This window comes from Astyanax mexicanus, chromosome 21 (assembly GCF_023375975.1).
Source record: "Astyanax mexicanus isolate ESR-SI-001 chromosome 21, AstMex3_surface, whole genome shotgun sequence".
NCBI lineage: Eukaryota > Metazoa > Chordata > Actinopteri > Characiformes > Acestrorhamphidae > Astyanax > Astyanax mexicanus.
In genome coordinates this window covers 7,971,961-7,987,500 of record NC_064428.1, presented here as the reverse complement: position 1 = coordinate 7,987,500, position 15,540 = coordinate 7,971,961, and the positions used below count along the sequence as shown (strand labels likewise).

The following is a 15,540-nucleotide window of genomic DNA, read 5'->3' as shown; positions in this document are numbered from 1 at the left end:
CGAATAATTTTCGTCATAGTTTTTGTCAACAAAGCTTTTAATCAAGAAGAAAACGAGACGATAACTAAATAAAAACAGAATTAAAAAAATTAAAAACGAGACGAAATTAACTGACATTTTTACCAACAAATAAAAACGAGAAGAAAGTGTTTGGCAGGGACGACATCCAATCAGTACTGATTTAGTTTTGTGAAAGGTAGGGACCAGTTAGAAAGAGATCCAATCACGACTACTTTAGCGAAGGCGGAGAGGTGGGACTAGCGGGGTAGTCATCCAATCAGTACCGGTCTCTCCTGCAGCAGCAGGACAGTGTTAACGTTACTCTAGAACCACAAAGCTAACCCAGCTAACTGAAGAACTGAGACTAAAACACTTAGAGCTGTAAAAAAGGCTTAATGTGGGCTTTATTTCCACTGAAACTTATTTTAAAGACAAATCTTAATGTAGCTTAATGCACTAAAACAATGAGCCAGGAACAACAAACTTCTCATTTATTTTACTTAATCAGAATCTTCATAAGATAAACAAACCACTGTAACCCACATTACTAACCCGCTGTAAAATCCAGAGAGGCTGGGGGTAAACAGGCTGGATGAGCAGCTCTAGCAGTAGTATATGATGTATTTTTTGTTTGCTGGTGTAGTTGGTCTGTCAGTATAATCAGGGTGATGTTGGACCAGTATAATTAGAGCTAATACCGATAGAGTAGCGTGTAGAACAGTCAAACACGCCACTATCACTCATCTCAGCTACACTGGTAAAATATGTTACAGCATTTAAAGCTGGTTCTGGAGTAACGCTGTCCTGTTTAGAGATTTCCTGCTGTAACACACCCAGCTTTCCTTTCCTTAGTTCATTAGTTTCATCAACTGTGTGCAATATGCTAAACATACGGCCAGAGTTGCATCACCTTTTTGTTTTTATGTCTCTTAATCAGCTTTTTGCTGGTAAATCCAGGGTTTTAATAGAATTGGAGACTTTTACAGCAGTGTGATGCTGAGGAGAGGCGGTGTGCTCAGTTTTAGAGGAGGATCTCTGCTTTGCACCTGAATTCCAATAGTTTAAAGAAACTATTTACCTATATTCATTTATTTATTTGTTTATTATTTGTACTTATTATGTGATTATTTTGCTTTCAAATAATGATTCGACTGGCTGAGATGGCCTAAAATGATGTTTTAGTTACAATAAAGAGGTTTTAAAGTCTCTCTCACCCTCTGTTTCTCTGGTTGGGGGAGAATCTACTGGCTGTGGTAAAGGAATGCCTGGTCAGAAAGAGACTTTTTTATTTAAATGTGTTCTTTGGGCTGGGTTCACGTAAAGCAGGGGTGTTAAACTTGTGCACATTGGGCAGGTTTTCATTCCAGCCAATCAGAAGCTCATGTGATCAGCTGTTTGAAGAATCATCAGGTGATTAAACCAGTGGAATCAGGGGAGCTGCTGGTTGTTTAGAATTAAACTCCAGCCCAACACTGCCAGCTGTGTCTCTCCTGCCCTAAAGACTCTTAGCACAGAGATCACTGTTAAATAAACACTCTCTCTAACATTTAAAAGATGATCTTAATCTACAAAGCTTTTAGGATAACGGGTCCAGATCAGTGGCTACTCAGCTCTGTGATCTGCCCACTGTTACTCCCAGCATGACCTTCACTGGAGTGTTATTGGGAAATATTAAACCAGTACAGACAGATGGGATTTATCATCATGTTTCCTGTGTGAACCGGATACAAATCAGATCTTTTCTTTATATGGGGAACAGATTTGTTACCTACCTATTGCATGCCGGAAAAGGACCAAGAGACATGGACTGCACTACTACAACTGCTCGACTCTGACCTCGCTACTTTAAAGTCCATTGATTTAAGCTAGTGATTATTTTTTTCATTAGTTATATATTCATTATATTATTTTAAATAAAGTTAAAGTTATACCAGGGTCTCTAGTCTCTCTGTAAGCTATAAATGTGTATATTGGCATTGGCAGATATATAAAGGTGTGATAATGAATATCATCACTGGGCTAGAATTACCACATCGGTGAACCCCAAATGGGTAATTTATAAGGAAAGTTGGGGGATAGCTGTCTAGATAGATGCTGATTTACAATCTTTTCCAGTTCACTAAATTGTCCAAAAGTCAGAATGTTTATTAACAATTTAAATATAGATTTTGTTTTATAGTTTTTATTTTTATAGCTGTGGGTCTCTAACCAGTAATCAGGATCCTCCAGATCCAGTTCGTATTAAAACACAGGAACTGAACACAGATGTTAAGTTTCTTTGTGGTGTGAGAGCTACTAGTTACTACATATTGTTGTCGGGTTTATATTCTTTTGTTTTATTTTTTTCTGGATTTATGCTGTGTAACTCATCCCTCAGTTTCTGAGATGCTGAAACTGTTCCAACTCCAGATTGTTCAGTCTGATTGTGTGATGTGTGCTAGTAAACAGTTTTTTTATGTGTGCACTTATTCACGCAAAACAAACATTTTCATTCATTTTTTCTAAATAGAATCGCAGGTAATAACTGCTGTTTTGACCCACGCTTCATTTGTTACACAGCCCAAGCTGTAGCGTTTCTGTAATCTTTGTAAACTTCGTGATCTCCATCAGGGTAGATCAGCTATAATCCACAGCAGACAGAAGTACGCAAACTGTATATGAAGTGTTCCTTCATGTGACAGTTAAGGAATGCCCACACCTGTATAAGTTGTGAGGTGTTATCTTATGAGTAAAGTTAAACACTGGGCAGCAGGTTTATGGAAAGGGTTTAAATGATGCCTGATAGTGTGTGCCAGATAGATGGGGTCACATGCTGTAACACATGTTTTTAAATATTTTCTAATCAAATCAATTTACCAAAAGCCAACAGTTTAAACAATTATGATTTTTTATTTATTTATTGATTTAATTATTTTTTATTTAATTTAGGTTCTTAATCAAATCATTAGGGTCTTCTAGGTGGTTCATATTTTTATTCAAATTAAAATACAGTAACAGAACATAAATGTGAACCACAGATATTATATACTATAATGTATTGGTATGTATGCTATTATAGCAGAGCAGATGCTTTAAGTGTGACCTATAATCTGTAAACTTTATAAAATAGAGTAACAGCAGATGACTACAGATTACAGTCGTTTAAAATAATCTACAAAGCTGAACATACCTGAGAGTCTCCAGGCTGCAGTGTGGATCCTCCAGTCGAGCAGAGAGCAGATTCACTCCTGACTCTCCTGGGTGGTTGTAGGTCAGATCCAGTTCTTTCAGGTGTGATGGATTTAAACTCAGAGCTGAAGCCAGAGAAGAACATCCTTCCTCTGTTACCAAACAACCAGACAATCTGCAGAGAGGAGAGAAAGAGACAAAGTGATAGATCTAAACAGAGTAAAACACCACCAAACAATCAGAACTGCTCAGCCACCTGGATGCTGCACAGCCTACAGGACTGTCCCTAATGCAGTATCTCCTCCAATTATATGAATTTAATATTAAACATCCAACTGCAGGAGCTGAACTGAGGGAAATGGAGTTAGTGATCTTTAATACAGATTCAAAGCAACAACTGTCAGTCGAGGACAAAAAACTGATACCTGATACTGATACTTTACATTTGGACCCTTTTTTTTGTGTGTCACCCTCATCCATCTGCAGAGTCAGAGAGCCAGCTGCAGACCAGCAGTTTAAAGTCTTTTCGTAGTTTAAGAAAAGCTAACGTTAGTGACAACTTTTTTTTCTTAACTCAAGAGTTACTAAAGCCTGCTAGAGGAATTACAGTCTCAGATTACCATCTACCAGTACTTTATTCACTTTTTCAAAACTCTAAATACAACACACCTACCTCATACAATTAACCAAATAGTTTATTTCTGGTTAACTGGTTGGGCCACCCTTAGCACCAATAACTGAAATCAAGCGTTTGCAGTAACTTGCAATGAGTCTTTCACAGAGCTGTGAAATTTTGACTCCACAATTACAGAATAGTTGTTATTTCACCACAGATTTTTCCAGTATAATCCACCTTTTAAGGTGCATCTGAATAGGATTCATGACTTTGTAATGGTCGCTCCAAAGTCTTCACTTTATTTTTCTTTAGTCATTCTGAGGTTAATTTCAGAGGTCAAGAAAAGACGACCGGACATTCTCCTTCAGGACTTTTTGGTAGACAGCGGAATCCATGGTTCCATGAAGCAGCAAAACAGCCCCAATAATCACACTACCAACTGTGAACAACTGTAATGTTCCTTGTACAATTTAGAACATTAGTTGTCTGAAAATCTCTTTCATGTCTGTAAACAGTAATTGTAAAAATGTTGAATCGAATCAGAAATTGGATTTTGGAGCTTGTGAATCAGAATCTAATCGATTCTGTAATTCAGTTGCCATTAAGATCATGAAAAACAGATCCCTTAGTTCTGGAAAAAAATTGGTTACAAATTTATAAATGATTATGAAATAGTTTCACAGAACTATCACCTGAGAAGCTCCAGTTTACAGTGTGAACTCTTCAACCCAGCAGAGAGCAGCTCCACTCCTGAATCCTGAAGATCATTGTTAGTGAGATCCAGCTCTTTCAGGGAGGAGTTTTCTGACTGTAAAACTGATCCCAAATACTCACAAGACTGTTCTCCAAGATTACATAAAGCCAGTCTGAAAGAAAGTCACCAATACCAGCCACTACACTGCTATTACTGCAGTATTTTCACCTGGATGCTGCACTGCCTACAGGACTGTCCCTAATGCAGTATCTCCTCCAATTATATGAATTTAATGTTAAACATCCAACTGCAGGAGCTGAACTGAGGGAAATGGAGTTAGAGATCTTTAATACACATTCAAAGCAACAACTGTCAGTCAAGGACAAAAAACTGATACCCCGCTCTTCTTTCAGAAATTATTTGCAATTTTTGGAAATGCTTTGGTATTCACATGTTAATTTATTTTGCTTGTATTTTTTTTTATATAATATAATTTCCCAAATGAACATAAAAGATGAAACTGGACTGGTAAATTTGTACTATTTCACCTTTAGGAACTCAGTTGCTTCCTGTTAACATGAATGAGTTTTTTTTTTACACATTTCTCCTGGTTTAGGACCATTCGTCTTCTGTGAGCTGCTCCAGGTCTGTCCGTTTTGAAGGGTGCCTTTTCCCAACTGTAGTTCTGAGAGCTCTTTACAGGCATTTCATAGAATTTACATTAGGACCCTTATTTTTTTGTGTCAACCTCATCCATCTGCAGAGTCAGAGAGCCAGCTGCAGACCAGCAGTTTAAAGTCTTTCCGTAGTTTAAGAAAATCTAACGTTAGTGACAATTTTTTTTTAACTCAAGAGTTACTAAAACCTGCTAGAGGAATTACAGTCTCAGATTACCATCTACCAGTACTTTATTCACTTTTTCAAAACTCTAAATACAACACACCTACCTCATACAATTAATAAAATAGTTTATTTCTGGTTAACTGGTTGGGCCACCCTTAACACCAATAACTGAAATCAAGCGTTTGCAGTAACTTGCAATTAGTCTTGCAATTAGCGGTGAAATTTTGGCTCCACAATTACAGAATTGTTGTAATTTTGTCACAGATTTTTCCAGTATAATCCACCTTTTTAAGGTGCATCTCATTAGGATTCAGGTCAGGACTTTGATATGGCCACTCCAAAGTCTTAACTTTGTTTTTCTTCAGTCTTTCTGAGGTTAATTTCAGAGGTCAAGAAAAGACGACCGGACGTTCTCCTTCAGGACTTTTTGGTAGACAGCGGAATCCATGATTCCATTTATGACTTCCAGGTTCTGAAGCAGCAAAACAGCTCCAATAATCACACTACCAACTGTGAACAACTGTAATGTTCCTTGTACAATTTAGAACATTAGTTGTCTGAAAATCTCTTTCATGTCTGTAAACAGTAATTGTAAAAATGTTGAATCGAATCAGAAATTGGATTTTGGAGCTTGTGAATCAGAATCTAATCGATTCTGTAATTCAGTTGCCATTAAGATCATGAAAAACAGATCCCTTAATTCTGGAAAAAATTGTTTACAAATTTATAAATTCTTATGGAATAGTTTTACAGAACTATCACCTGAGAATCTCCAGTTTACAGTGTGAACTCTTCAACCCAGCAGAGAGCAGCTCCACTCCTGAATCCTGAAGGTCATTGTTAGTGAGGTCCAGCTCTTTCAGGGAGGAGTTCTCTGACTGTAAAACTGATCCCAAATACTCACAAGACTGTTCTCCAAGATTACATAAAGCCAGTCTGAAAGAAAAGAGAAAGAAAGTCAGTATCTCTTACAAAATATTAAAAGTGAAATTTCTTAAAGAAATTTAAAAAAATCTGCAATGTTGTTGGGTGATGTAACTAAAATGACACTTCTTTCATATTTTAATTGCAATAAAGTAGTTGGAGTAAGAAACAGAAGTCTCCCATACAGTGATTCTAGTGAGCTTCAGTAAACTGCTACTATATTCAGCTACAGATGTAATCAGTAATCAGAGATAGATCTGTCTAGTAGATCTGTTTCAGTAATCGGAGTGAGTTGTCTTCTCTGTTTTAGTCAGATGAATCTTTCAAATATGATGGAAATGTCTTCACCAGTGGTCCGATATTCTAGTTTGATATGTTTTCACTAAAGCTACCAATACCAGCCACTACACTGCACTACACTAGGCTTTATTTGTATACTAGAGGTTTATAACCCACCAAAAACCTTTTACATAACAAAAATAGCTACATTATTTTACTCAGATACTGCTCATGGATTAGCAAATGGGGTGGATAACATCATGTAAAAATAAAATAACATACGGGACTGAATAATAAAAGTATTATTGCAATGTAGATATGAGAGAAATTATGCTGGCTGTTTGTGTGTTTTGCTAGCGGCAAACTCTGCTCTGAAATAAAAGGAACAAATCTTCAGTAGAAAATAAAGTCAGAAGTTACCCATTCTTTCACTAATGTTTGTGGAGGCAGTATACATTCATAGGTGCTTGGTTTTATACACATGTGGCCATGGAAGTGATTGAAAACCATTACTTCAATGACTTGGATGGGTGAGCCGATAAAGTCAGCACAGTGTATACCAGGACAATTGATTGAGCTTTATGGAGATGCAGATTTTATTTTCCAGCAGGACTTGGCACCTGCCTACACTGCCAAAAATATCAATATCTGGTTTATTTTTAAATATATTCCAGTTTAATTGTGTACTTTTACTACTAATATACACTGATTAAAGTTATGTGTGTTTAGTGTAAAGCACAACCCTGTCCTCTGCTGGTAAAATCTGATAATATTTCAACACACTAAATGTCTTGTACATAAGATTAAAATATACTACCACATCTAAAAATAACAACATTCACTCAATTGGTATGTTTGGGAGTAGGACTAGGCAATAAGGCCACAATCTGTCACAATACATTCTTTAACTCGGTCAATACAATATAATTCTGATACTGATATAAACAGTATAAAAGCCACTGACTGTGGTGTATGTAACCAAGCATTGACGTTGTCAAGCTACAGAAACTAATGGTGTTCTGCCTTTCTGCGTGATTTAAATACAGTCAGGGCTGGACTGATAATCTGGCGTACTGGGCGTTTGCCGATGCTGTTGGATTTTTTCTTTTTCTAAGAGACCGGCCCACAATTTAGAGGGGGCGTCCCATTGGCACATCTTCAAAATAGACAGTGGACTGGACCAATCAGGATATAGGACGAAAGCAGCCCCACCCTCTCTCCGCATGGTCCACTGAACTCCCACTACGTTCAGTGTTGAGCACGTATATTAAAGGAGAGGCAGCATAGAGAAACAGAAGCGCCAAAAATAGTTGTGCAGAGAAGTTACGCACGAAGGAATTCTCTGTAGCTGCTACAAAATGTGCAAAAATCACAGACATGCTCGCTGCTGTAGCCTCCGCTCTGTCCTCCGTAGAAGAAGACAGAGGCAGCAGACAGGGAGATGCAGGCTTGTGACGGAGAAACCGAGGGACAGACTGAGCAGGAATGTGTAAGCAGGTAACGTTAGTAAAGTCAGGACAACACAGGGACTTTGAAGTGATGGAGGTAACGTTAGCTCTATTACATGAAAATAATGAGCAAAGGCTGATAAAGTAGCAAACGATCAAGAATGAGAAGTGTTGGATGAGCAGCAAGTGTATATTTTAGGCTACATTATAGTATGTTAAATATTTAGGTTAAAGCTGTGTTAAAAGGCCGCATAGTTTGAGTTTGTAGCCTCTATGCTGTGGTTCAACATGTTTTAAAAAGCACTAAAACAAGTGAAATAACAGATTTTAAAATGATAAATTATCAGTTAATTTAAAAAGTAAGTTTAAAAAATATAAAAGTAATATTAGCAAAAGGTATGCCCACACTGAATAAGAGTAAAACAGTGTCAAATACTTTTAAGACATAGTTGTGTTGCATGAGTTAATAAAGCAGCCCTGTTTGTAGCCTGATACAAATACATGTTATAGCTGTTTAAAGGAGGAAAAACCTTTAACCTGAATAATTAAAATTGAGCTGTGATATTAGAGAATCAATTGAATTACGCAGTTTAGACAAGAATGGAGGAGTTAACAACAGACAAAACTAAACTTCTTATATTTAACATGTTGATACATTATGCTTCTCTGTAACCCCACATACATAAATTACAAGTCGGTTGTGCTCCGCTAATTATGAGGGGCCGGTCTAAACCAAAAATGCCAGGGCCGATTTTTGTCCCAGTCCAGCCCTGAATACAGTGAATTGACAGAAGCACCTTGTAATGGACGTCAGTTAGTGACAAATGCTGTAAATTGTGTAAATCTCTACAGGGATAGATCCATTTTCCAGGAGGTTTTGATAGTTTAATGCATTTTTATTCACCCAAAAAATTACAAAGAATTTATAGGAGACAGTTCGGAGATCGGACACTACTAAAATATTTTTTAATCTAAATAAATATAAAAAGCACATCACTGTCCTCTGCTGAGACCCCAAGCAGTTTTAAAAAATACAACACTTCTTCAGTCCAGAATGAGTAAATGATAATGATCTTTCCATTTAGAAATCACCTGACAGAAATCTCACCTGAGTATCTCCAGTTTACAGTTTGAACTCCTCAGTCCATCAGAGATTAGCTCCACTTCTGAATCCTGCAGCTCAGTGTTACTGAGATCCAGTTCTTTCAGTGGTGAGTTTACTGATTTCAGAGCTGAGCAGAGAGTTTCACAGGAATTCACGACGAGTTTACAACCAGGTAATCTAAATGACAAAAACAAACAGAATTAAAACACAGAGAATATCAAATTCACACTCACAGATTTCAGAAAACACCACCTCACTCCAACTTCAAAATATGCTCAAAATAGGAGGGACACTTTGGATCATGGAAAGGGGACAAGAAGTAATAAATGTAAAAAAGCACAAATAGAAAGTAATATAGCAGAATCACTCTGGAAATTGAGTTTTTTTTTAATTTTCATGTCAAAACAGAAAAAGACAGAAAACACAACAACCTGTCAAGTTTTAGGGTTTGGGAATTTTTACAGCAGTTTCAGTTTTTCTTCTGAGTGAGCAGATAACAGTGTTTCACTGTATGTTACATGCATGTACTGGTAAAATCTAATAACATTTTAATGAACTAAATGTCATGTACATAAGATTAAAGTGGTGTCTTTTTTTCTTTTAAAATTTGTTTATTAAGCAGGAGTATAAATGTACTCAACATTTACAAATATACAATATATCTTCCTGAATTTTAAATAACATCTGATGTCACACTGCCATTGTTTTTGGTACTTTCCAAATATTGCAGAAAGGAAAGTCAGCATTTATTGAACTGTCCATATCTGTTATTTATTGTAAATCGTTTTTCCTCCAGATGTAAAAGTAACTTGCTGGCCCTTAGCCCTTAGTACAATTTTCTTTGCTATAATAAGGGCGAATTATAGTAACTGCTGTGGGGTCAATATAAATTCAGAATTTGATCAGGATCTAATATCTTACCTAAAACTATAGAAAGTGTCTCAAAGATTTCAATCCAATAATTGGTAAGTTTACTACAGACAAGGCTATGTATAGGTGTGGCCTAGGGGACACATCTGGGAAAATCGTATGTAACTTAGTTCTCGAATAATGTAAGCTATGCATAATCTTGAATTGTATTAGGGAATGTCTTGTATCCACTGAGCATGTATGAATGCCTCCCAAAGCCTCTTCTCACAGATCCTTCTCTATGTGCAACCCAAATTCCTGCTCCCACTGCATCAGTGGATGGTTTATTGTGACTCAATAGCAAATCATAAACCCTGATATAGCATGATTTGCCCAGTCACACAATTTGAAAAATATATTGAAAACGCTGTGCTTGGCTGTTCTAAAATTTGGTTGGTGTTTCCTTACATAGTCTCTGACCTGCAAATATCTGAACAAGTGACTAGGGGGTAGGTCATATTGACTCCAAAGTTGTTCAAATGAAGCAAAATTGTCCATTATGTAGTGGTCCCCAACGGTATGGAGACCTAAACACTTCTCCTGTGTAAAGGTAGCATCTAAAATGGAAGGGTTAAAAGAAGGGTTCTTAGTAATAAGTAAATAATGAGAAAATGCTTCTTCCTTAAATAGAGATTTTATCTGTCTCCAACTCTGAACTGTGTTATGGATCAGTAGATTACTATTATAAATACATTTATCCAAAGCAGATGGGGATATAATTATTGCACTGATGTCATAGGGGAAGCAATCTTGTCTCTCTATTGCGATCCACTTAGGATGTACATATGTGTGGTCTAACCATATACTGATAATTCGAAGAACACAAGCAGAGTGATAAAACATGAAACTGGGGAGGGCCAACTCACCCTGAATCTTTAATTTACAAAATTGTTTTTGGTTGATACAATGAACTTTATAATCCCATATGAATGGAAGGATAATTGAGTCCAGACCCTTAAAAAGCCTTTGGGAGAAAGATAGGAATATTCTGAAATAAATAGAGCATTTGTGGCAAGAATACCTTCTCCTTAGTGTTGACTCTGTCAACCATTGAGATTTCCAAAATTGAATGTTACCTTGTAATTTGATCAAGAGAGGGAGAAAGTTAGCTTTAAATAGAGATTTATAATGTTTCGTGATGACTATCCCCAAGTATGTAAATCTTTTCAACGTTATCTTAAAAGGGAAGCGTTAAACATCTGAGATACTGTTTAATCTGATTGGCATCAGTTCGCTTTTAGACCAATTTATTCTGTAGCCAGAAAACTGACCAAAATTTTAAGTTAGTTCGAGAATAACCGGAATTGAAGACTGTGGATTGCAAAACGAAGAGAAGGATATCATTCCATAACCCTGAACATTAGTATTACAACAAATGGCCTGGGCTAGAGGTTCTAGAGCCAAAGAAAACAACATGGGTGGGAGAGCACTCCCTTGTCTCGTGCCTCTCGTGTGTGTCTCGTGTGTAGATGAATTAGGGATAAAAAAATTTTATTAGTGATTACTGTAGCCGATGGGTTATGATACAGGATCCTTATCCAGGATTCAAATTCATCACCCAATTTAAATTTATTTTAAACTGCAAAAAGGTATGACCACTCTAACTGAGCAAAGGCCTTTTCTGCATCCAAAGAGATAACAACTAAATCATCCTTATCACCGCATTGGGAATAGATTATATTAAAAAGGCGCTGCAGATTATAAAAAGAGTATATATTTGGGATGAATCCTGTCTGTTTGGAATCAACAATTTGGCCTATTAACTGATTAAGCCTAATTGCCAGGGTTTTAGTTAATATATTTTTTAATCATAATTCAGGAGCGAGATTGGTCTATAGCTACTCACCTCAGTAGCATATTTTCCTTTTTTAGGGAGCACCGTAATTATGGCTTTATTGAGTGTGGGAGATAAGCCATTTTCCTTCGCTTGTAAATACATCTTAAGTAAATAAGGAGCAAGAATGTAATTAAATATTGAGTAAAACTCACTTGGATAGCCATCTGGGCCTGGGCCTTTACCTTTGTTTAGCGCTTTAATAGACTCTTGTATCACTTGAACTGATGGGTCTGCATTAAGGGAATCTTGGTCCTCCTGAGTTAGAGTTGGCAGTTCACAGTTCTGTAAGAATTTATGAGTATCTAGATCCTCTGCCCCAGAGGAGTACAGATAGGAGTAAAGATATTCGTAAAACCGTTTAAATCTCTGTTTAATATCGGAGTAATATGTTCACCACATTCTGCCTTGACCCTATTAATTGTACGGTCACTTTCCATCTTTTCCAAGTTGCCTAGCCAGGAGTTTATGAGGTTTTTTTTTTTTTTTTACCAAATTCAAATTACTGTTGTCAAGTACACAAAACACTTTTGATAACTCTCTCTGACATTAGCTGGTTATATATTTAAAACGTAAAGCTAAATGTTCTTATAGGTCTCCACACAGGGGTTGACTATGTTGGATTTGTCTAATTCTGGACTTGTCTTTTCTGACATTCCAACTCCAATACCTCAGCTCTGCGATTTTTTCTTTTTGTTGAATGGAAAGATATAATACATCCTCTAAGGTAGGCCTTCATTGAGTCCCAAAGGATGGATGGAGAGGTACCAGGTTTGTCATTCATTTCAAAGAAAAAAATAATTTGTGAACATACGATTTTGCAAAATTCTGGATCTTTCAGCCACGGGGGATCCAGTCTCCATACTCAATTTGGTTGTTCCAAATCATTCAAATTTAGGGTCAAAGAAACAGGGCTATGATCTGATAATAATTTTTATGATATTTCATATTACTAATTACTAAAGTAGTCAATTCGTGAATATACATCGTGAACAGAATATGCTGTACTCTTATGGCAGGGGTCACTAATAGGCGGACCGCGGTCCGGGTCCCGACCCAGACGTTGTCCAATGTGGACCCAAACCGATAAACTGCAGAGAAGGATTTAATTTTGACAGTGTTCCTTTAAAGCGGCGTAACTTTTCTTGTTCACACTGCAGCGACGCGGCATCGCTCCCAATCGCTTTCTCCACCTTTCTCTCGCTGCTTTGGGGCGTGTCGCCTGAAAGAGCAAGCAGTTTATCTGCCACAAGCAAAAGTATGTAGAGTTGTAGTTCAGTGCTGTGTATGAATGAGACGCTGTTCTTTTTTTATCGCCCGGTGAACCCTGCTAAAACATCCAGTTTAGGACCAGCTGGTCCTCCGTCTCTGTTATCTTACAAAGGGGATCTTAAAGCACAAAAAAAGCCTAAAAAAAGCTGTAATCAGCCGCTCCTCTGTTTTCTCACTCTGTAATTCAGCCTGTGGTGTGTGTAATATTTAAACTTTCTGCTGCTTGCTTCACCCCGTTTGCCCTACTGCCTGCGCTCTCCATAGAAAATAGTGGGAGGAGGCACAAAAAACGCATTGCGACGCTGCAGTGTTTTGCGCCACAGTAAACGCACAGACCAATCACGTGTGTGTGCCAATCAGATCTGTGTAGACCACTGCCCCAGCTAGTGAATTGGGACGCGGCCGGGAAAAAACACCTTTATAAAGAGATAGGGAGCCCGAGAACTGGCGGAAAAACGAGAACGGGCGGAAACTAAAGACATGCCGAGCGCGACAGAGAGACAGGGGAGAAATTTTATTATTTTTATATATATTTTTTCATCATAGTTCAAACAACCTCGTGGGTCAGATGTATCATACATGAATCATAACACAAATTACCCCGGGCGATGGCTCAAAATTTTCACCAACTGGACCGGACTGAATTCTAATTAAATACCCGTCTTAGGGTTAAAAACCCTCCAAACATGAACTAAATTAGAGTTTTTCGTAAGTTTTTTTTGTGTAAACTTGGGCTTGATGGTGTAATTTTAATGGAAGATGAACAATCCAGATGTGTATCTAACACAGTATTTAATTTAAATTTCCAACCCCTTTATATACATGTATGATTTGAAAGGAGATGAAGCTGACGTGAGGCGCTGGAATAAAGAATGTATGATAAATTGGATATAAGATGTTTTTACTTTATTGTAAACATCTCAGCTTGGCTGTAAGGATTTCTGAATTATAACTTAATTTGCTGAGTGTAAAAGAGCGTTTTCACACGTGTAGTTGGTTTTTATGGTCCGGATCAGTTGATGAGTTTGTTTATTTGGAGCGTTTTTCCCTCTGTTTGGTTTTGGTTTCACACAAGCGTAAACCAAAAGGCACCAAAATGTGCACCAATAAACCACACAAGCAGATTAACTTCTCTGATCCCCTACGCTTTAAACAAATGTTTTCACTGGGACGTGCAGCACAGGGTCACGTGCCTAACAGCAGTAAAAGTTGCATATACCGCATGTGTAAACAGCAGTACCAGAGACAGCGTTTGTTTATGGCAGTATATATTCATGGTTGTTCTGGCCAATTTATCAGATTAAACTGTGCCTAATCAACAGTTTAGCTCAACTAAAAAGTAGTATATTTGATAGCTGGGTCGGACTGAGATCAGATCAAGTTCTCACTACAAGCAAACAGCTTCAGAAAAAAAAATGCACATTGGGCGGGGGGGAAATTATGACGGTGGCGTAAACAATTTGTTGGAAACAAATGATGCGTTACTAATTCCAAAATAATTGTGTGCGTTAATGCTTTAATATTGACAGCCCTATAAAATATACTAGCATATCGAAAAATACCAACATTCACTCAATTTAATGTGAGCGACAACTGGTGGGTTTGGGTGTAGGACTGCGCAATAAGGCCAAAATTTGTCACAATACATTGTTTAACTTCAGGCTTTACAATATAATACCAATACTGATATAAACAGTATAAAAAAGGTCACTGACTGTGGTGTATGTAACCATGCAGTGACATGAGAAGGCTACAGAAGTCAGGGGTGTTCTGCCCTTTCTGCGCAGTTTGAATAAAGTGAACTGAGGGCAGCACTCTGTAATGAACGTCAGTCAGTGACTAATGCTGTAATTTGTGTAAATCTCTACAGCGATACATCCATTTTACGTGTTTTGACAGTTTAATGCACCAAAGAATGACAAAGAATTTACAGGAGACAGTTTGCCAGATGTTGTTTTCAGCAGATCTGAGACTACTAAAATATATCTTAATCTGAATAAATATGAGTAAAAATGAGTAAATATTAACAGCATTTTTGGCCCCATTTTGACCAAAGGATTACTTAGCAACCTCGAGATAAACAAAAAAAAATAACCTAAAAACTTTATTATTTGTTGTCTTTATTTATCTTTCACTATACATTAATATTATCTGGCCTGAGAACGCTTGGCTGAGAGTCCGAACATTATTCAGAATTGTGAGAGGTGAAGCTGCTTTAATGAAGGATGGGGTGATTTTTCCATTCAGAAATCACCTGACAGAAAGCTTACCCAGGTATCTCCACTTTATAGTTTGATTTCTTCAGTCCATCAGAGATTAGCTTCACTCCTGAATCCTGCAGCTCAGTGTTATTGAGGTCCAGTTTCTTCACTGCTGATTTTATTGATTTCAGAGTAGAGCAGAGAGTTTCATAGGAATTCATGTTGATTTTACAACCAGATAGTCTAC

The 15,540-nt window shown here is 37.3% G+C and overlaps 1 protein-coding gene across 6 annotated transcripts in view; it reads right to left on the bottom strand.

The window, feature by feature from the left end:
• Positions 1-15,540, bottom strand: part of LOC111190302 (uncharacterized) — a 492,977-nt gene that overhangs the window by 287,132 nt on the left and 190,305 nt on the right. For all 6 annotated transcript variants that reach the window (XM_049469796.1, XM_049469797.1, XM_049469798.1 and 3 more), the window contains 3 exons: positions 15,363-15,536; positions 9,081-9,254; positions 6,084-6,257 (listed from right to left, as the gene is read on the bottom strand). In XM_049469796.1, the coding sequence (XP_049325753.1) occupies positions 6,084-6,257; positions 9,081-9,254; positions 15,363-15,536 (522 nt within the window). The remainder of the gene's footprint in view (positions 1-6,083; positions 6,258-9,080; positions 9,255-15,362; positions 15,537-15,540) is intronic.